This window comes from Pristis pectinata, chromosome 31, assembly GCF_009764475.1.
Source record: "Pristis pectinata isolate sPriPec2 chromosome 31, sPriPec2.1.pri, whole genome shotgun sequence".
In the NCBI taxonomy this organism is placed as follows: domain Eukaryota; kingdom Metazoa; phylum Chordata; class Chondrichthyes; order Rhinopristiformes; family Pristidae; genus Pristis; species Pristis pectinata.
The window spans coordinates 13,206,312-13,228,730 of NC_067435.1; the positions used below are offsets into that span (position 1 = coordinate 13,206,312).

The 22,419-nt window shown below is 43.5% G+C and overlaps 1 protein-coding gene across 2 annotated transcripts in view; it reads right to left on the reverse strand.

The window, feature by feature from the left end:
• Window positions 1–17,735, reverse strand: part of LOC127584905 (vascular cell adhesion protein 1-like) — a 34,142-nt gene extending 16,407 nt beyond the window's left edge. The window contains exons 1-5 of one of the 2 annotated variants that reach the window (XM_052041896.1): window positions 17,174–17,735; window positions 8,196–8,471; window positions 4,661–4,975; window positions 3,065–3,358; window positions 1,913–2,194 (exon numbers count right to left, since the gene is read on the reverse strand). In XM_052041896.1, the coding sequence (XP_051897856.1) occupies window positions 1,913–2,194; window positions 3,065–3,358; window positions 4,661–4,975; window positions 8,196–8,471; window positions 17,174–17,240 (1,234 nt within the window). In that variant the 5' untranslated portion in view covers window positions 17,241–17,735. The remainder of the gene's footprint in view (window positions 1–1,912; window positions 2,195–3,064; window positions 3,359–4,660; window positions 4,976–8,195; window positions 8,472–17,173) is intronic. The other variant, XM_052041897.1, reaches the window with a different exon arrangement.
• Window positions 17,736–22,419: the final 4,684 nt, after the last annotated feature.

Below are 22,419 nucleotides of genomic sequence, written 5' to 3' on the forward strand. Positions count from 1 at the left end.
ATGAAGGTGGTTCTTTTGCATTCCCACTCTGCTATATAATAGAGACAGAGTAATACAGAACAGAAACAGGCCCCATTGGCCCAACTCGTCCATGCCAACCAAATTGCCTACCTAAGCTAGTCCCATTTGCTGACGTTTGACCTGTATCTCTCAAATCTTTCCTACCCACATACTTATCCAAACATCCTTTAAATATCATTATTGTATCTGCCTCAACTACTTTCTCTGGCAGCTCTTACCATATACGCACCACCCTCTATGTGAAGAAGTTGTCCCTCAGGTCCCTTTTAAATCTTTCCTCTCTCACCTTGCCCTCTAGGTTTTGAGTCCTCTAGTGTTTGAGTCCTTTTCCCTGGGAAAAAGACTGTGTGCATTCACCCTACCTATGCCAGTTATGATTTTATACACCTCTATAAGGTCACTGCTCAGTCTCCTACACTCCAAGGAACAAAATCCTAGCCTACCCAACCTCTCTCTTTGCACTCTTTCTGGCTTAATGACGTCCTTCCTATCAGGGTGGCCAAAACAGTACACAATACTCTAAGTGTGGTCTCACCAACATCTTATACAACAGCAACATAATGTCCCAACCCTTATACTCAGTGTCTTAACTATTGAAGGCCATCATGCTAAATGTCTTCTTCACCTCCTTGTCTACCAGTGATGCCACTTTCAGTGAACCATGTACCTCTACTCCGAGGTCCCACTGTTCCACAACACTTCCCAGGGTGCTCCCATTCATTGTAAAAGCCCTACCCTGGTTTGACTTCCCAAAATGCAAAACCTCGCATTTATCTGGATTGAACGCCATTTACCAATCCTCGGCCCACTTACTTAGCTGATCCCCTGTAATTTTTGGTAACTTTCTTAACTGTCTACAATACCACTAATTAGTATCATCCGCAAATTTACTAACAATGTCTTGTACGTTCGCTTATATGAATAATGAACAACAAAGGTCCCAGCATCAATCCCTATGGCAGACCACTAGTCACAGGCCTCCAGCTCGACAAACAACCTTCCACCATTACCCTCTGCTTCCCACCATTGAGTGAATTACGAATCCAGTTAAAAGGCTCTCCCTTGATCCCTTGTGATCTAACCTTCCATAGAGATGTTGACCGCCCTACCCTCATCTATCCTCTTGGTCACCTCTTCGAAAAACTAACGGATTCGTCAGACATGATTTTCCACGCACAAAGCCGTGCTGATCATACCTTGTCTATCCAAATTCTAGTCCCTCAGATTCCCTTCCAGCAACTTACCCATCACTGATGTCAGATGTGTTCCCTTATTTTAAATATTTTCCCAAAGCACATGAAATCAATTAATATTTCCTGCAAATTAACCCTCAGCTAATTTTAAGATAGAACATAAAACAGTACAGAACAGGAACAGACCCTTTGGCCCACCATGTCCACACTGACCATGATGCCATTCCAACAAGTCCCGTCTGCCTGCACGTGGCCCATATCCCTCTATTCCCTGCCTGTTTGTGTCTGTCTGTCTAAATACTCTTAAACGTTACTGTTTCTGCCACCTCGCCTGGCAACACATTCCAGGCACTTACCACTCCCTATGTAACGAAAATTACCTTGCACATCTTTACTTTTCCTGTTAAGTATTCAAACTGCACCCCTCCCAATGATCAGGTCAGCCTAGGGACCTTACTGTGTGCAGACTGAGGATACCTGTTCACAAGGTTGTGGACTGCACATTATTCAACAGGGCACTAACATACAATGGCTACATTATCTCTGCATCAAAATAACAGTGATGAATGTGCCAATTAAACACTGCCATAGTTTGAGGAGTTCTTTAAGGAATAGGAAGAGGGGTGGTCGTTCATTGATCTCCATTTGAAATAAAGACCTCACCAGCCTTTCATATTGATATGAATGATGCTACTTACACTGGACATTGAGAGTGGCAGACTGTCGTTTAACAATGGGGTTAGAGTGAAGCTGAAGTCTCAGCTCAGCCTCACAGGTGTACGGATGTCCATTGAGTTCTGCTTGTGGATTCACAGTGTGGTAGATAGTGAGCTCAGTACTGGCAGATCCATCCACTATTATCTCACTTCCTTTCTTCAGTACAAGTTGAAGTTCCCCTGAGACATTAAACACACTGCAGGTAATATTCACTGGGATTCCCTCTGTGGTGGTCGGTGCTTGGATTTCAGGGTTGGAAAAAACTGCAATAACAGAAAACGTTATTTGAAACCTTCTCAGAATGAGTCCTGCGGGCCCTCTGCACCACTGGACTAACACAGCTAATGCAACTCTGAAGTCTGTCTCTGGCACAGCATCCACCTCACTGTGTCTCATGTGGCCAGACAAGGTGCTGAGGCAATTATCAAAATCCCCCCACAATTCCCAGCATCATTCACTCCTGACCCAATCTCATCAAAGCCAATGACATGTTGGTTCAGCGCATCCTTCTGAGTGGAAGTTTGCAGCACACATTTATTTACAATGTCTTCGAGTCTGAGCAATACTGGCAAAACCGTCATTGATCACCACACCAGGGTGGCCTAGCTGGTGACCAGCCAGTGATTTCTAGCTCACTTCATATGACACTTTGCCTTCAAAAGAATGGTAAATAGTCCACAGAATTAATTCCTTGGGCATGAAGTACTTTGTTATCTCCTGAGGGTGAGGAGAGAACAACATTGCTGCAAATTTTTTTCCTTTATGTCTAATGATATGTTTGTTTCCAGTTTCTGATTCTACATTCAGTTTTTATCTCTGACAAATTCAGTTGCTGGTAGCTGCTTCTGCAACAGGACATAATAAAAACACAAGAAATAAGAGCAGGACTTGGGCACATGCTCCCTCGAACCTGTTCCATTAATAAGACCATGGCTGAATAACTATATCTACTTAACCTCCTATATTCCCTTTTTACCATAATTCTATTGATTTCTGTTTCAAACACACATTGATTGAGAATCTGCTCTGTGTCACTGGCTGATCAAAGTCTTATGACTTGACTGCCTAGGAGTAGATGGGAAACTTTAACAGATAACGTCAAGTCAAAATGCCCCATTATCCAGCATGCTTACCGTACATATCAATGGAAATGCTATCAACCTTTGATGGAACTGATGGATAATCCTCAAATTTTGCCATGCAGATGAGTTCAGTCAGACCAGTCTCTCGTGGTGTCCATGCAGTTGTTGCCCGGACAGTGGTGGGATCTGGTCTGTTTGTAACTGACTCCCGTTCTTTACCATCCTGAAACCATTTTACTCTCATCTTCTCAGCAGGATAGACTTTTGGGACCTCACATGTTAATGTGACCTCCCGATTCACTTCTATGGGGCCTCTGTTGAGGATCCTAGGAGGTTCTGGAAAAGCTGCAAGACACACAAGAAATTCATTGCACATTGGTCAGCCTCAGCAGGTCCCATACTTTGTTTTTTAATTGAACTCTTCCTGTTCTTTAGGCATCCCAAGCATCTTACTCTGCTTTGTCCTCCACCCACTGGCATTGATACAGGCCAATACTCTCACTGACTTACCTAGAGTCCCATCTTTACGGGCATCTAGATATAACATATCAGTTGGATCAAAGATTATGGATGTAAGTCTTTCAACTTATTTTGTTCCCCCTATAATGGCCCAAGAGAAGGTTTGGTCTACTCATCCCACCGTCTCTACTCACCACCAAGAGTAGTCAGGTGAGTTGCTGTAAGGCATCATGTCACCTTTGTGGAGCATCTGGCTGCTACAGGGAAAATCAGCAGAAAGATGATGAACAGCAACAAATATTGCACTAATGTGTTGTTACAGAAGTGCAGATAAGGACAAGGGAAGGAACTTGGCTCAAACTGCTCATTCTGCTGATGACTCATCTCTCCTGGTTTAGTGTGCCTCACCTGAACATTTTTCTGAGTAGAAAGTAACTACTGGGTTTGGCCTATCTATCCCAGTCAAAACTTTACATCACTCCATGTTGCCTTCTTTCCATATTATAGACTTGACTTGACAGTAGGAATCAAGCGGAGGGCTGGGTAACATTTTGGAGCAAATGAACAGAACTTAACTGGTGCACAAGGACTTGCAAATATTCATTGACTTTTTTTCCCCAATCAAATGTTGCCCCATCACTGGCCAGTTAAATGACAAGCAGATAATTACAGCTGTACTCTGGAGAAATGTTTTACATTATGAGATGTCTAGCTTGGGGAAGTAAGAACCACCTTTAGCAGAGAAATCAATAGTAAGCCTTAGAATTAAATTAATAGACAGAAAGATTTGAGAAACATTGTGGAAAATTGTTCTTGCTCAAAGAGTGGAGCAGGCCTGGAACTGTGATTGTCAAGAAGTTGATGCTCACTGAATTTAAACAGTAATCTGGTGAGCACTTGATAGGCTGTAGCCTACAAAACTACGAACTGAGTGCAGGAATTTGGAATTGTTGCAGTAAGTGTTTTTCAGTTTACAGATACACCATAAGCTGAATGACCTCTTCTATTTCCATGACTCTCTGAAGTTGTAAACTTTCAGTTCAAGTTCAAGATTAACAATTCTTGCTCAGCAGATTTTCCAAAATGGATTAAACAGGAACTGATGTGAAAATTCTCGAAATGTGACTTCCCATTGCTTACTTTAATTCTTTAGCAGAGGGGAGCAATTATATTTAAAGTGGAACTCACAGTAGGTTTTCAGAGTCACAGAGGAATTCGTGATTAGTTTTGTGGTGTTACCGCCCAAATCCACCTCTGCCAAGCAGGTGTACACCTGTCCATCATCCGAAGTGCTTGCAGTGAAACTGAGGACATTCCTCAATCGATCATCTTCATCCGCATAACCTGCTTTCCCTGTGGTATTACGCTGAACAAAGTCACTCCCTCTGAACCATGTGAGTATGAGCTTGTTTTTTGGATAGACCCTTGGACCAATGCACTCCAGCTGATACGGTTTGTTAACTTCCAGTTCGTCAGGAGGTCGACTAATGCTTAGGTTTCGATCTGTTAAAGGAGAATCATATTAATAAAATTTGCTGAAATAGAAAATCTGAACTGTACTTGTCCTACCTTATTATACCTTCACTGTTGTATCAAGTGACTTAAACATGTAGCAAAAACTTAGGATACTCTTCAATATTAAGTCTTCCCTCATTAAAGATTTCTTCAAACCTTATATCAGAAACAATAAAGCCATTAACATTTATTTAATCAGTCACAGAACATTCATCACTGGCATATCCATACCCCCGAGTTAGGTAAGCAGGTAACCACATTGATGTGTCTAGAGATACATAAAGGCCATAGCAAGCAAATTTCTTTTCTCAAAAGACATTAGCAAACCAGATGGGTTTTTAAAATAGTTCCATGGCTTTTATGTTAAAGCCCAGATATAAGACCCCCATGTGGAATTGGAACTAACTTCTCTGAATCAATGGTCTAGACCTCACTATACTAATCAAGCAATGTAACCACTGTGCTACCACACCCCCAACTGATAATGCTAACTATGTGAAGATGTTTATTGAGGCAAGATCTTTCCCTAAACTGCATTACTAAATCAATTAGCAGATACAAAGAATCTGATCCCTATCTGAGCACAACATGGTAAAATCAACAGAAGTTAGATTTGTTCCAAAATCTGAACTAAATTCAAGTAAACTGCAAGCGGAAACTTAAATCCTGCATTGTTTAAATATTTGAAAAGGGTCTTAACTGAAAAATAACAATAAAAAATTCAATCTGTTGTTCTCCTGCTGAATACAAAGCAGAATGTGAACTTAGACTTGAAAGACTTTACATTCTTCATCACTGAGTTTTCCAAACTCTCTCACTGCTCTTGAGCACAGTTCACAACCTCAGGCCCAATCATATGCTGTTAGAATGCCCCCATTTTTGATTATTTCTCACCTTTTCCAAACTCAGTCAGGCATGATAGTGCCATGGAAACTTACTTAAAAGTTAAGCGATTCCTTCCTATGCAATGAGAAATCTTTAGTCCAAAGTACAATGTAATTATACAACATAACAATAGATTAAATCTGATGTCACTTTGGAGGTAAGCCCTTTTTAAAAAATATTTAAACAGTGCAAGATTTAAGCTGTAATTTACACAAGTTTAACTCATCATTGGAAAAAACATACATCAGTCGATTTGCTAGGAAACATAATATTTCCTGAATGAAAAAAAATCTTGCCTCAAAATATCTTCATATAGTCACTTTATATTCACATATTCATTAGTGCAGTTGCTGTTGCTTGATTAAGTCACACCTTAGACACAAGAGACTGCAGATGCTGGAAATCTGGAGCAACACACAAAATGCTGGAGGAGCTCAGTGGGTCAGGCAGCATCTGTGGAGAGAGATAAACAGTTGACGTTTTGGGCCGAGACCCCTCATCAGGACTGGAAGAGGCCAGACTGGAAAGGAAGAGGGAAAAATACACCCTTTGATTCTGGCTTCTACCATCTTCCTTTCCAGTCCTGATGAAGGTTCTCAGCCCGAAACATCCACTATTCATTTCCCTTCATAGATGCTGCCTGACCTGCCGAGTTCCTCCACCATTTTGTGTGTGTGTGTCACAGCTTAGATAGATGCATTCTTCATCGAATCACAGAGCTGGGCACAGACAGGGACGGTCAAGTCTTTGGAAATATAAAGTGTGTAAAGTGGGATTGCTGGATGGTGAACAATGAATACTACCAGAGAAATACACCCACACACTAGGGCAATTTACAGCAATTAACCTACCAGCACATCTATGGATTATTGGAGGAAATTGGAGCACCCAGCAGACGCCCACACAGTCACAATGGGAACATGCAAATGCCACACAGCACCAGAGGTCAGGATTGAACCTGGGTTGCTGGAACTGTAAGGCAGCAGCTCATTAGCTATACAGTGTTCCAGAGCAAAAGTAATGGTAATCTTCCCAACCACTGTCAGTGAACTGACTGAGCTGAGTGGGAATAATTCCCCCTTATAGTGAAGTCTACCACTAACTTGTTTCATTATTCAGCGGTTTGTTGGTCAATCGTTGCGGCACAAATAGTAGAGATGCTGCCTCACAGCTTCAACAACCTGGGTTAATTTGTTACTGTAAATTGCCCTTAGTATATAGGTAACTGGTAGAATCTGGCGGGGGGGGGGGAGTGGGGATTGATGAGAATGTGGGGAGAATAAAGTGGGATTATTGTAGGATTAGTGTAATGAGGGTTGATTGTCAGCATGGACTCGGTGGGCTGAAGGGTCAGTTTCCTTGCTGTATGACTCTATAATATGAACAGCATACAAAGCAGCATGGAGCTAGCTGATCTCCCTCAAGGCATTAACCTTGACTCAGTACACCAGCCTGTCTGCATGGTCCATAGTGCAGTATTTCTGACAAGATTCTAATGTCAATAATTGAATTGCTAATAGGGACAAAAGTGTTTCCCTATTCTGATGAAAGATCATCAACCTGAAATGTTTTCTCTCTCCACAGATGCTGACTGACCTGCTGAGTGTTTCCCGTATTTCAGGTTTTCTGTATCTGCAGTTTTTTTGCTTTTGCTAAGGATTTCTAAGCCTTCAACAAGGAGCAGTGGATGAAGAATCTCGACCTGAAACGTTGACTGTTTATTTCCCTCCTCAGATGCTGCCTGACCTGCTGATTTCCTTCAATATTTTGTGTGTGTTGATTGATCCACATGCCCTTGATTTTCCTTTTAAGATGTGGTTTATTTACATTTCTTTTATTGCTCTTCCTTGGCTTCATGTTTAGCCTCTTCATTATGTCAGTTGAAATTAAGATTCTTCTATGTGGGAACTTTAGTACAATATTTTCATTACCTTATAATGCTGGCTGCTGTAAACAGACATTCTGCAATGTCACCTGTGGCCTCTGTAACTAATGAATTATCATATTAGAACAAGACTATACACTGTGATCATTAAGTTATTCTCATTGGCTTTTGCATTACATGCAACAGAACACGGCACAGGCAGAGCCCACGATCCCAGCTTCGAGGAAAAGCTAATTATCCAGTTACTCCCGTATTTTCTGCTCCGCCTTATCCCTGATTTAGATCCACCATCATCACGGGGTTAGGTTCAGTTGTAAACCTGATACATAGCAGCATCTTTGTGTGTAAATTTTTCAAATGACAAATGATTTTATTTGCTGCCATTTACCCTGTTATGTTTTGCTATCACATATACTTTGAAAAAGAGATTTCACTTACTGTAAACTGTGACCACCATTGTCCTGTCCTTCACTGTCATTTGTGCAGAATTACAGATTACAAAGCAGGGCACTGTGAAATCCCATTTCTGGACACTCTCAAATTGATCTGTGACCCAGGTAGGACCTTTAGTTCTGTTGGGAAATATCCCTGGTTTATATTCCAGATTTATCACTGCTTCAGTACATGTTGTATTGCAGGTCACTTTCAGGGAGTCTCCAAATTCCACAGCTTGGGAGTCTGTATCAATCTGAACCACAAATCCATTCACTTTAGCTGCCAGAGAAAGAATCACAATCAGTACAGGGATATTGAACCCATGAACAAAGGGCATGATCAAGGTAATTTCCTCAACCAACAGTGCAGTTTCAAATAAGATATCTTTATTAGTCACATGTACATCGAAACACAGTGAAATGCATCTTTTGCGTAGAGCGTTCTGGGGGCAGCCCGCGAGGGTCACCATGCTTCCAACACCAATGTAGCATGCCCACAACTTCCTAATCCATATGTCTTTGAAATGTGGGGGGAAACAAGAGCACCTGGAGGAATCCCACACAGACACAGGGAGAATGTAAAACTTCCTTACAGACAGTGGCAGGAATTGAACCTGGGTTGCTGGAGCTGTAATAGCGTTACGCTAACCGCTACACTACCATGCCATACAAGAAAGAGACTTTTCTAAAGTAGAATATATTGAGCTAGACATTGTGGTAGAAATGAAATGTAAGGCCATCGGTGCTCACTGTTATCAGAGAGTAAATCAGACAGTGGCTTCGGTGCCTGCACATGCTCTGTTGAGAGTCCTCTGGCCATCTAGAATTTGCATCATTGTAGCAGTTCAGTGAGAGATTCTGCATCTAAAGACATGAAGGCTGTGAATTTTGGACACATACTTCATCACATCCCCACTAAACACAATATTTAACTAATATTTTAAGTCTGGGAGCCATCTGCAACCTGCTGCCCTTCCCCTTCCCAGCTACTGTAACCAGCAGAAATGTCTTCATCAAAGCAGCAGGAACACAGGGAGGTAATGGTGAAACATAGTGGGAGTACAGGTCCAATTCTGGTCATCAAGAACATCCAAGAGAGGATGGAGACATGATTTACCAGAACGGTTTCAGGAGTGAAGGACTTTAGAATAAGTGGTAACTGATAGGCCAAACCAGAGTAGCAGTTTAAACCAGGATCAGGAACTTACTGCCTTAAATTTATATCTTAATTACTGAAATATTTAATACAACTGTAAATGATCACTAAATAAAGACTTCAGTAACAAATGGTAATGTAGTACATGTAAGATATCAAGATTCTCAAAAAACCTTCAATAAGGTTGCCCATAATAGACTAATGAATAAAGACACTATTTGTCCTCTGACTAGCAGGTGTAGTCAGAGGACAAATAGTGAACCAGATTGCTTGTTGATTTCAAGAAAGAATGGAGATTGTGGGAGTAAAGGGTAGGTTTTCAAAATGAAAGAAGTTGGATAGTGGAGTTCCACGGCAATTAGAGCTGGGACTATTGCTCTTCACTCATTACAACAATCATGGAATCAAGAACTGAAGGACAGCTGCAAATTACAGGAGGACATTAGTAAACATGCAAAATTGGCAACTAAATGGCAGAAGAGACTCAACACAGATAAATGAGAAAAATAAATTTTCATTACTTAGAAGGTGCAGGCCCAATGAGGACAGAGGAACGGGGGGGGGGGGGGGGGGGGGGGTCAGAATACACATGTTCCTACTGGAAATGAGTCTGCACAGCAATGCACACAGTGTCCATAGCAACACAGAGAGATCAGGAGAATTAGCACATGAATAAAAGACTGGTGTGGAAAAGAGGGGATCCTTTTTATTGGATACTGGAATAGATGCGATAGGAATCATGTCCTAGCAGAATGGGTTAACAGGGAGGTGTTACAGTGGGGCCCAACACAAGCTTGAACTCATCTTCCATCTGGACTCGATATCAAGTTCCCCAACTTTAGCTACCTTGCTTTCTCTGATTTAGAACTGGCTTTTTCTGCTGTAAATCATTCATCTGTGATAATGGCTCTGTTTTTCTCTCTCCATTAGCACAGCCTGACCTGTCGGGCATATCTCACAGTCCTGCTATTAGCAATAGACAACAGACAAGAAGAATCACCCTCCAACTGCCCCATTAACTCTGGTCTCATCCGATCAGAGATATTCCCTCTATCCTACCCAAGTCTTCCTCCACCATATTCTGCGACTCAAAACTACCCCATTTTTTCTCTTTCCCAGTTCTGACAAAAGGTCTCTTCCCACAGATGTTGCCTGACCTGCTGAAGGCTTCAAGCAACTTTGTCTTTGTTCCTGAGTCTAGATGTATAAGATGTCATCCATGGCAAGGCCTCCCACCTTTTCCACCCATGTGATACGTAATCTTCCCACAAGAAGAACACAAGAAAATAGGAGCAGGAGTAGGCCACCAAACCTCTCAAGCCTGTCCCACCATTCACTACGATCATGGCTTATCTATGTTGGCTTCTCCTGATCCCCATAACCCTCAATCTTTCAAATATTTATCGATCTCCACATTAAATATATCAAATGTTCTGGCCTCCACCACCCTCGGGGCAGAGAATTCCAGAGATTCACTATCCTCTGAGAGAAGAAATTTCTACACACCTCAGTTTTAAATGACTGGCCTCTTATTTTACAGCTACATTGTCTCCCACTAGTAAAAACATCTCAACATCTACCCAAGCCGCTTTAGGAACTGAAATCTCTCATCTCAGGAATTAGCCTGGTGAATCTTCTTCGGACTGCCTCCAACGCTACTATATTTATTTTAGGTAAGGGGACCAAAACTGTGCACAGTATTCCAGCTGTGGCCTCACCAACACCCTGTACAACTGTAATAAAACGTCCCTATTCTTAAACTCCAACCTCTTCGGAATAAAGGCCAACATGCCGTTTGCCTTCTTAACTACTTGTTGGACCTGGCTGCTAACTTTTCATGATTCATGCATGAGAACACCTAGATCCCTCTGAACTTCAATCATTTGCAGTCTCCCTCCATTTAGATAATAATCTGTCTTTTGATTCCTCTTACTGGTGCGTGACCTCACACTTCCGCACATTACCCCCCATTTGCCAAGTTTTCACCTAATCATTCAATCTATTTAGATCCCTTTGCAAAATAACAATATCCTCAGCAGAACATGTTTTCACCTACTTTTGTATCCGGCAAACTTTGAAACTTTATGTTTTGTTCCATCCTCCAGGTCATTAATGTATATAGTAAACAACTGAGGGCCAAGAACAAATCCCTAGGATACTCCACTAGTTACAGTTACATCCCTCCAGTCTGAAAAGGACCCATTTATTCCAACTGTTTTCTAGGTGGCAGGCAGTTTTCAGTCCATGCTAACACACATCCCCCAATAACTTGGGCTCTTAATTTATGCACCAGCTCCTTACATAGCACATTGTTAAATGCCTTTTGGAAATCTAAACACACTACATCTGCAGGCTTCCCTCTATATTGGAGATTCCAAGCATAGAATAGGTGATCGTTTTGTGGAGCACCTGCGCTGTGGCCATCTCAAGCTTCCAGTTGCATGCATGTCATTTTAACTCTGCTTCCCACTCCCACATCAACTTGTCTGTCTTCGGCCATCTTCACTGCCAAATGCAAATTGGAAGAACAACACTTCATATTCCACTAGGGTAGCCTACAACCCAATGGTTTGGACACTGAATTTTCCAATTTCCGGTAGCCCACAACCTCAGTGTTCTTCTCCCACACACACTCATCTTCCACTAAGTTTTCTTCAGCCTTTGTTCACCTTTCGCATGCCGTCCCATCCCCACTGCCCATCATCCGGTACCACCTATCACCTAGCAGCCGTTGTCCCACCCCTCTCTTGTACTGCTGTATACTGGAAATCTTTCCTCTTCCCTCCTAGTCCTAATGCAGGGTTCTCTGCCTGAAACACCGACTTACACCTTTTGCCTCCACAGATGCAGCTTTGATCCGCTGAGTTCATTATTTTTAATCTACAGGTAGCCCTCTATCATCTCTCCCTATGACATCCTCAAATAATTCAAGAGAATTTGTCAACCTTTCATAAAATCACATTGACTTGTTTTGATAATATTTGAGACTTTCGTAATGATTACTTATCTCCTCTTTGATTATTGACTCTAGCACCTTGCCAACAATAGATGTTAAACTAACAGCCTCATGTTCCCAGCCTTCTGAATCCCTTCCTCCCTTTTTAAACAAAGGAGTCATAGTGGTTGTTTTCCCGTTTCCTGATACCCTCCCAGAATTTGGTGAGTTTTGAGAAATTTCAACCAAGGAGTCACCTTTATCTGCAGCCACTTCCTTTAAAGCTATTGGGTCCCGGTGATTTGTCCAACTTTAGCCCTGGGAGTTTGTTGAATACCTTATCCCTTGTGATTGGAATTTTTACAAGTTCAACCTTGTAGTCTGACATTTGTATCATACACAGTGAAGACTGACGTACAAAAATCTGATTTAACAAACACTTTGGCTTGTTATTGATTTACAAGCCTCATTCTCTAGAGGTCCACACTTACCTTAAACGCCTACTTCCTATTTACATATCCATTGAAACTCCCATTTGTTTTGATATTACAAACAAGTTTTCTATCAAAAGACATTTTCTCCCTTCTTGTGAATCATAGAGTCATACAGCATGGAAACAGGCCCTTCAGCTCAACTGGTCCATGCCAGCTAAGATACCCTTCTAAGCTAGTCCCTTTTGCCTGCATTTGGCCCATATCTTTCTAAACCTTTCCTATTCATGTAACTGTCCAAGTATTTTTTAAAATGTTGTTAATGTATCTGCCTCAACCACTTCCTCTGGCAGCTCATTCCATAGAAGGACCACCCTCTGGGTGGAAAAGTTGCCACTCAGGTTTCTATTAAATCTCTCCCCTCCCACCTTAAACCTATGCCCTCTAGTTCTCCATTCCCCAACCCTGGGAAAAGGACTGTGTGCATTCATCCTATCTATGCCCCTATGGTTTTATACACCTCTGAGATCTCCCCTCATTCTCCAATGCTCCAGTGAACAGAGTCCCAGCCTGCTCAACCTCTCTCTATAACCCAGTCCCTCGTCCAGGCAACATCTTCATCAATGTTTTCTGCACTCTTTCCTATAGCAGGGTGACCAAAATTCAACACAATATTCCAAATGCAACCTCACCAGCACCTTGTATAACTGCAACATAACATCCCAACTTCAAACTGAGTGTCCTGAGTGATGAAGGCCATCGTGCAATAAGCCTTCTTCACCACCCTGTCTACCTGTGACACCACTTTCAGGGAACCATGTACTTGTACTTCTAGGTCCCTCTGTTCTACAACATTCCCTATGGCCCTACTGTTCACTGTGAAAGTCCTACCCTGATTTGACTTCCCAAAATGCAACACCTCACACTTATCTAAATTGAGTTTTTTTAGTTTTTCGCTGCTGGATCCTAACAGCTTCCCAGTCCTCTCGTCACCAGCCCTTGCCACTTTGTTTGCCCTACTTTTCAATTTAACATTATCCTCAACCACTTTTGTTAATCAAAGGTTGTGGCTGCTTCTCAGGGAATCCCTCTATCCAATCGGGATAAATTCCTGCTGAGTGTTGTGGACCAGCTGTTTGAATATCTGTCACCACCATCACAGACTATCAGCAAGTGTGTTGAGGTCTGTATACCAAAGAGGACAATACAGGTGTTCCCAAACCAGAAACCATGGATGAACCAGGAGATCCACTCCCTACTGAAGTCAAGGATTGCTGTACACAAATCTGTTGATCCTGACCTGTACAAGAAATCGAGATATGACCTCCGGAAAGCTATCAGGAATGCCAAGAGACAATACCAGTTCAAAATTGTCCCAGACCAGCCGTCAGTTATGGCAGGGCTTACATTCAGTAACAGGCTACAAAACGAAGTCAGGCTGCATAGTTAACAACAGCACGTCCCTTCCTGATGAGCTTAACGCATTTTATGTGCATTTTGAACAGAAGGGAAGTAGATTATCACCACCCACCCTGACAGCCTTCAGTGCAACTGAACCTGTGATCACCATTGAGGACATAAGATCAGTCTTCCGGAGAGTGAACCTGAGGAACGCATCTGGCCCAGATGGTGTCCCTGCCCAAATGCTCAGACCTTGTGCTGATCAGCTGGCAGGGGTATCTGCAGACATATTTAACCCCTCCCTGATTCAATCTCAGGTTCCCACCTGTTTTAAGAAGACCACTATCATCCCAGTATCGAAGAAAAGCAAGGTAACATGCCTTAATGACTACTGACCAGTGGCTCTGACATCCACCATCATGAAGTGCTTTGAGAGGCTGGTCATGGCACACATTAACTCCAGCCTCCCAGACAACCTCAACCCACTACAATTCGCCTACTGCTGTAACAGGTCTACAGTGGACACCATCTCCCTGGCCCTGCACTCAGCTCTGGAGCATTTGGACATTGAAGACACCTACGTTAACCTATTGTTTATTGACTACAGCTCCACCTTCAATACTATGAACTCCAAGCAAACTCATCACCAAACTCCGAGACCTGGGACTCAACACTTCCCTCTGTAACTGGATCCTTGACTTTCTGGCCAACAGACCGCAATCAGTGAGGATAAGCAGCAACACCTCCAGCAAAATTATTCTCAACACTGGTGCCCCACAAGGCTGCGTCCTCAGCCCTCTACTCTACTCCCTATATACTCATGACTGTGTGGCCAGACTCTGCTCTAACTCCATCTACAAGTTTGCAGATGATACCACCGTAGTATGTCGTATCTCAAATAATGATGAGTCGGAGTACAGGAAGGAGATAGAGAGCTTAGTGACAGCACTGAGGTCAAGAGGGTTGATAGCTTCAAGTTCCTAGGAGTGAACATCACCAATAGCCTGTCCTGGTCCAACCACATAGACGCCACAGCCAAGAAAGCTCACCAGCATCTCTACTTCCTCAGGAGGCTAGAGAAATTTGGCATGTCCCCTTTGACACTCACCAATGTTTATCGATGCACCATAGAAAGCATCCTATCTGGATGCATCACGGCTTGGTGTGGCAATTGCTCTGCCCAGGACCGCAAGAAAGTGCAGAGTTGTGGACACAGCCCAGTGCGTCATGGAAACCTGCCTCCCCTCCATGGACTCTGTCTATACCTCTCACTGCCTTGGTGAAGCAGCCAACATAATCAAAGACCCCACCCACCTGGGTCATTCTCTCCTCTCCCATCAGGAAGAAGATATGGGAGCCTGAGGGCACATACCACCAGGTTCAAGGACAGCTTCTATCCCACTGTGATAAGACTACTGAACAGTTCCCTTATACGATGAGATGGACTCTTGACCTCACAATCTACCTTATGACCTTGCACCTTATTGTCTACCTGCAATGCACTTCCCTGTAGCTGTGACACTTTCTCTGTACTCTGTTATTGTTTTTACCTGTACTAACTCAATGTATCTGCACTGTGTAATGAATTGATCTGTACGAACGGTATGCAAGACAAGTTTTTCACTGTACCTCAGTACAAGTGACAATAATAAACCGATACCAATCTACCACTGTTCATCTACCAACCTGTCTCTTGGCTTATTTTCCCAGTCCACCTTAGACAACTCTATCATTTTATATAAGTGCCTATATCTTATGTTGAAATCAATGGTTTTAGTCTTGTGGTGATCACCCTCAAACTGATTCTGGAATTCTGTCATACTGTGGTCACTACCTCAGAGGGGATTTTTAATCACAAAATCTTTTATTAATCCTTCCTCATTACTCATGATCAAACTATAGTCTGTTCCCAGGTAGGTTCTATAACATACTATTTTTGGAAACAAACCCTTGGCGAAATCCACAAATTCTTCTTCAATGATACCATTGCTAATTTGGTTCATTAAATCAACATGTAGATTAAAATCTCCCGTGGCTTTTACAAGATTCCTTCAAAAAATCCCTACATATTTCCCCATTTATGCTCCGCCCTACCGAGAATTCACATTTTGACGGCCTATGGACTACTCATGGCCTGCTGGTTTCCCGCCAAAACCTCCCACATCTGGTGCAACAGCTGGGCCACCCCACAGGAAGTTACTGGAGCGACTGTTGCTGTTTACTTTTGTCTGCGGTCGGAAGGCAACTGGATGGGTCGAGCGGCCGGGCTGGCCATGAGACAACTGCTGGCTCGCCAAAGACACCAACTCCTCGCCCAGCCTTTGTGCTGCAGGCAAGTCCCCTCCGCCTCTCTGCAGTCCACCTCTGCCGAGTGGCGAGTCTGGCTCGGTCTGGGACTCTGGGAATGAGGTGTGGCTGGACGCAAGAACCTCGTCAACGTTGCCCAAATAATCATCAGCCCACAAGGCAGATGCATTTCAATCAAACAATTTTTTTCTTATTACTAATAGTTTTTCGAACCCTGGCTTCCTCCCAGGTGACTGATGTGGGGAGCCGGCGAAGTTTCCCAACTGTGGGGTCAGCTGTAGGGCCACAAGTGTTCGCAGGAACACCGTCGCCGGGGGTGTTTACCACCTCCAGTACCTGTGGAACGGATCAACTGACGGGATCAGCGCCTGCGGAGGGCTGGGAACAGGAGCCTCACACATGGCCGGCCGGTGGACAGAAGCGCCTCGTACTGCAGCTCCGGGCAAATCACAGACTGGCATCCAATCAGCCCGACGCCTCCAGGCCACACCACTCAGTGTTAAAGGTACAATCACCCCCATACACAGCACCTGAAGCAGAGCAGACACGGCTAAACGAATCCCCTCCCTCCCCCACCCCACTTCAACGTCAAACTGTACCTAACAACAATAATCTAGTTTTTAATCTGTTATAAATAGCAAATGGCAGGAAAGTCTACTGCCGATTATAAACTTCCAGCCATAATTAAACAATTTAAAATAACAGTACACATGAGTGGGGAAAAACACGATCGGTTTAAGCTTTATACTAACTTGTTAGTCTGAGTATCAAAATGAAAAGGTGAATGCATCCCCCGCATGAAGAGAATGTGAAGTCCATGGCTGTGGCGCCTTGTGCCGATCTGATCACTGCCTTCCAAGTTGGAAACTGTGCTCTCCGAGCCACGCAGCTCGCTGTTAATGCGAATGACCTCTATACTTTCCCGGAAACTATTTGGAAACCAACTGCGGAGAAAGCCCCGAGTAAAAATTCCATTATACTCTTCGACATTTGACCCGCTGCAGCGAAGAACGATTCAGTGGGCAGCGGTGCTCACACAGGGAAATTCCATTTACAATCAATATATAAAACACGCCCCGTCAGATTAAGTACTCAACTCTGCGGTGACGATGACCAACGCTAAAAGGAATGTACATGGCGGCAAACTGCTTTTTACATCAAAGAGATGTTCCAATTCAGTCTGGGCTTTGTCCCGAGTTTCAAACTATAGGACGCAATGATTTCACCCGGACTCCCATCACATTAACCCCCTCCTCACTTCCCGGATTCCTATCACATTAACGCCTCCCCCCTCCTGACCACCCCCATATTCTCATCACACCAACTGCCATCATCTATGTTACTCGTCATATTAACCCCTCCCCTCCAAAGCCACATTATATGAACCCCCCTCACTCTCAGTTACTCATCATATTAACTCTTTCACAGATTCCCATCATATTAACCCCCTCGCCTCCAGATTCCAAGGACTAACCCCTCACTCACTTCTCAGTTTACTTGTTGAATTCACACCCTCATCCCCGTACCTATTACAGTGACCCCCCCACTCCACGCCCAGTTATTCATTACAATAACCTCACTTCCCCCCAACACACACACGGACAAACTTGTTTATCCATTAAAGTAACCCCTCGTCCCAGATTTCATATGACAGTAACCCCTTCAGGAGAAACAAAGGACCGCAGATGCTGGAATCTAGATGAAAAACATAATGATGCTGGAGAAACTCAGCAGGCCAGGCAGCATTCATGGAGAAAAGCAGGCAGTTAATGTTTCGAGTCAAGAAGAAGGGTCCTGACCAAAAACATTGACCGCCTGCTTTTCTCCACGGATGCTGCCTGGCCTGCTGAGTTCCTCCAGCATCATTGTGTTTTTCAGTAACCCTTTCAGCCCTGGTTACCCACTACAATAACCCTTTCACTCCCAGTTTCCACCCACAGTAATCTCATCCTCTCTCTCACAGTTGGTTACCCATTATAGTAACCCTTCATCCCTTGCTCCTCACTACATTCAAACCCCAGTTACCTGTTATAATAACACTAATAATACCCTCACTACAACACCCACTGCAGTTTCCTCACACCTAACTGACCGTTACAATAACACCCACCACACCCCACCCCCAGCCACTCAACACCTGGTTCCACATTTCAGTAGTAAGATTCTCACTCTTGTTTGATCATTGCAGTAACATTTCTCTACCCCCAATTTCCAAATTACCGATGACACAAAACTGGGGAATCCCTAGTGTAATTTTGTCAAGTTGGGTGAGTGGTTGAAGTGTGGATAAGTATGAGGTCATCCACTTTGGTTCTAAAAACCGAAAGACAATTTAATAGGGAAAAGGGGAAGTGCAACAAGATCTAGGAAGTCCTTTTAAACAAGTTGCTGAAAGATGTAGTAAACAGTAAGGAAGGAAATGGTATGTTGGCCTCAAATTCAAATTCAAATCCTCAAATTCAAGAGAACTTGAATTCAGAAGTAGGAATGTCTTGCTGCAGCTGTACTGGTCTTATAATGAGACCCTATCTGGTCTGAGATTCTTGTTCCCTGTGCAGATGAGAGTGGGGGCTGTAGGAAGGATCAGCAACCAATCCGTAGCACCGTGGTTCAGGGAGCCATTGAAGAGGGGTCAGAGAAGGGAAATGTAGTTGTAATTGGGGATAGTATAGCCAGGGGAATAGACACAATTCTCTGTCGCAAGGATCGAGAGACCCGAAGGCCGTGTTGCCTGCCCAGTGCCCAGGTTCGGGACATTTCATCTGACCTGTAGAGGAATTTGGAATGGGAGAGGAAAGATCCAGTTGTTGTGGTCCATATGGGTACCAACGACGTAGGTAGAACAAGGAAAGAGATTCTGCTGAGGGAATTTGAGCAGCTAGGGACTAAATTAAAAAGCAGAACCAAAAAGGCAATAATCTCTGCACAGGGTCAATAACATCAGAGGATTAAATGTGTGGCTCAAAGATTTGTGTGGGAGAAGTGGGTTTGAATTTGTTGGACATTGGCACCAGTTTTGGGGGAGGAGGAAGCTGTTCTGATGGGACGGGCTTCACCTGAACCACACTGGGACCAAGGTCCTGGCGAATTGCATAACTAGGGCTGTGGATAGGGCTTTAAACTAAATAGTAGGGGGGTGGGTTCAACAGATTAGAAAAGTATGGATAAAGTAAAAGGGAAGGAGAGTGTAGGAGAGGTTACTGAAGTCTCCAGAATAAAGAATAAGATGGAAAGATTAGGAAGGGATAAGAATCTAAGTGCAAGCAACATGGAGACAAATTTGAGAAGAAGGGTGGTGAATTTCAATGCATGCAGTATACGAAATAAGGTAAATGAGCTCATAGTGCAGTTAGAAATGGGCAAATATGACGTTGTGGGCATCACAGAGTTGTGGCTGAAAGAAGATCACAGCTGGGAGCTAAACATCCAAGGACACACATCCTATCGAAAAGACAAGCAGGTGGGCAGAGGGGATGGGGTGGCTCTGTTGGTAAAAATTGAAATCAAATCCTTAGCAAGAAGTGACATAGGATCAGAAGATGTAGAATCCTTGTGGGTAGAGTTAAGAAACTGCAAGGGTAAAAAGACCCTGATGGAAATTATATACAGGCCCCTGAATAGTAGCTAGGATGTGGGGTACAAATTACACAGGAGACAGAAAAAGCATGTAAGAAAGTGCAACGTTATGGTGGTCATGGGGGAATCTCAATATGCAGGTGGATTGGGAAAATCAGGTCGGTACTGGATCCCAAGATAAGGATTTTGTAGAATGCCTATGAGATGGTTTTTTATAGCAGCTTGTGGCTGATCCCACTAGGGAAGACTGTTCTGGATTTGGTGTGGTGCAATGAACCAGATTTGATTAGGGAGCTTAAGGAACTCTTAGGAGACAGTGATCATAATATGATAGAATTCACCCCGCAGTTTGAGAGGGAGAAGCTAAAGTCAGATGTATCAGTATTACAGTTGAGTAAAGATAACTACAGAGGCATGAGAGAGGAGCTGGCCAGAGTTGATTGGAAGGGGACCCCAGCAGGGATGATGGTAGAGCAGCAATGGCAGGAGTTTCTGGGAGTAATTCAGAAGACCCAGGATCAGTTCATCCCAAAGAAGAAGAAGCATTCTAAAGGGAGGATGAGGCAACTGTGGCTGACAAGAAAAATCAAAGACAGTATAAAAGCAAAAGAGAGGGCATACAATATTGCCAAGATTAGTGGGAAGCTAGAGGATTGGGAAGCTTTAAGAAACTAACAGAAGGCAACTAAAAAAGCAGTAAGGGGAGAAAAGATGAAATATGAAGGTAAGCTAGCCAATAATATAAAAGAGGATACCAAAAGTTTTTTCAGATATATAAGAGTAAAAGAGAGGCAAGAGTGGACATCAGACCGCTGGAAATGACGCTGGAGAGGTAGTAATGGGGAACAAAGAAATGGTGGATGAACTGAGTAAGTATTTTGCGTCAATCTTCACTGTGGAAGACACCAGCAACATGCCAGAAATTCAAGAGAGTCGGGGGCAGGAGTGAGTGTAGCTGCTATTACTAAGGAGAAGGTGCTTAGGAAACTTAAAGATATGAAGGTAGATAAGGCACCCGGACCGGATGGACTACACCCCCAGGGTTCTGAAAGAGGCAGCTGAAGAGATTGTGAGGCATCAGTAGTGATCTTTCAGGAATCACAAGAGTCAGGAATGGTTCCAGAGGACTGGAAAGTCGCTGAAGTCACTCCACTCTTTAAGAAGCGAGAGAGGCAAAGACAAGAAACTATCGGCCAGTCAGCCTGACTTCAGTGGTTGGTAAGATGTTGGAGACCATTATTGAAGATGAGGTTTCAGGGTACTTGGAAGCTCGTGATAAAATAGGTCGAAGTCAGCATGGTTTCCTCAACAGGAGATCATGCCTGAGAAATCTGTTGGAATTCTTTGAGGAAGTAACAGGCAGAATAGACAAAGGAGAGTCAGCGGATGTTGTTTACTTGGATTTTCAGAAGGACTTGACAAGGTGATGCACATGAGGCTGCTAAACGAGATAGGGGCTCATGGTATTACAGGAAAGGCACTAGCATGGATAGAAGATTGGCTGACTGGCAGAAGGCAAAGAGTGGGAATAAAAGGGGCCTTTTCTGGTTGGCTCCCAGTGACTAGTGGTGTTCCACAGAGGTCAGTGTTGGGTTCACTACTTTTCATGTTATATGTTAATATGGATGATGGAATTGATGGCTTTGTGGCCAAGTTTGCAGATGAATCAAAGATAAGTAGAGAGATAGGTAGTGTTGAGGGAGCAGGGAGTCTGAAGAAGGACTTGGATAGGTTGGGAGAATGGGCAAAGAAGTGGCAGATGGAATACAGGGTAGGGAAGTGTATGGTCATGCACCTTGGTAGAAGGAATGAAGGTGTAGACTATTTTCTAAATGGGAGATGAATTCAGAAATTGCAGGTGCAAAGGGACTTGGGAGTACTAGTGCAGGATTCCCTAAAGGTTAACTTGCAGGTTGAGTCGGTAGTAAGAGTATGAGGAGCGTTTGATGGCTCTGGGCTTTAATCACTGGAGTTTAGAGGGATGAGGGGGGATCTCATTGAAACCTACTGAATATTGAAAGGCCTGGATTGAGTGGACGTGGAGAGGATATTTCCAGTAGTGGGAGAGTCCAGGACCAGAGGGCACAGCCTCAGAATAGAAGGATGTCCCTTTAGAACAGAGATGAGGAGGAAGTTCTTTGGCCAGAGGATGGTGAATCTGTGGATTTCATTGCCACGGACAGTGGTGGAAGCCATGTCATTGGGTATATTTAAAGCGGAGATTGATAAGTTCTTGATTAGTAAGGGTGTCAAAGGTTATGGGGAGAAGGCAGGCGAATGGGGTTGAGAGGGAAAAATAAATCAGTCATGGTCAAATGGCAGAGCAGACTTGAAGCACTGAATGGCCTAATTCTGCTCCTATGTCTTATGGAGTTTTGTGTGAAGTTTAGTCTCCTTATTGGAGGAAGATTGTTTTGGCCAC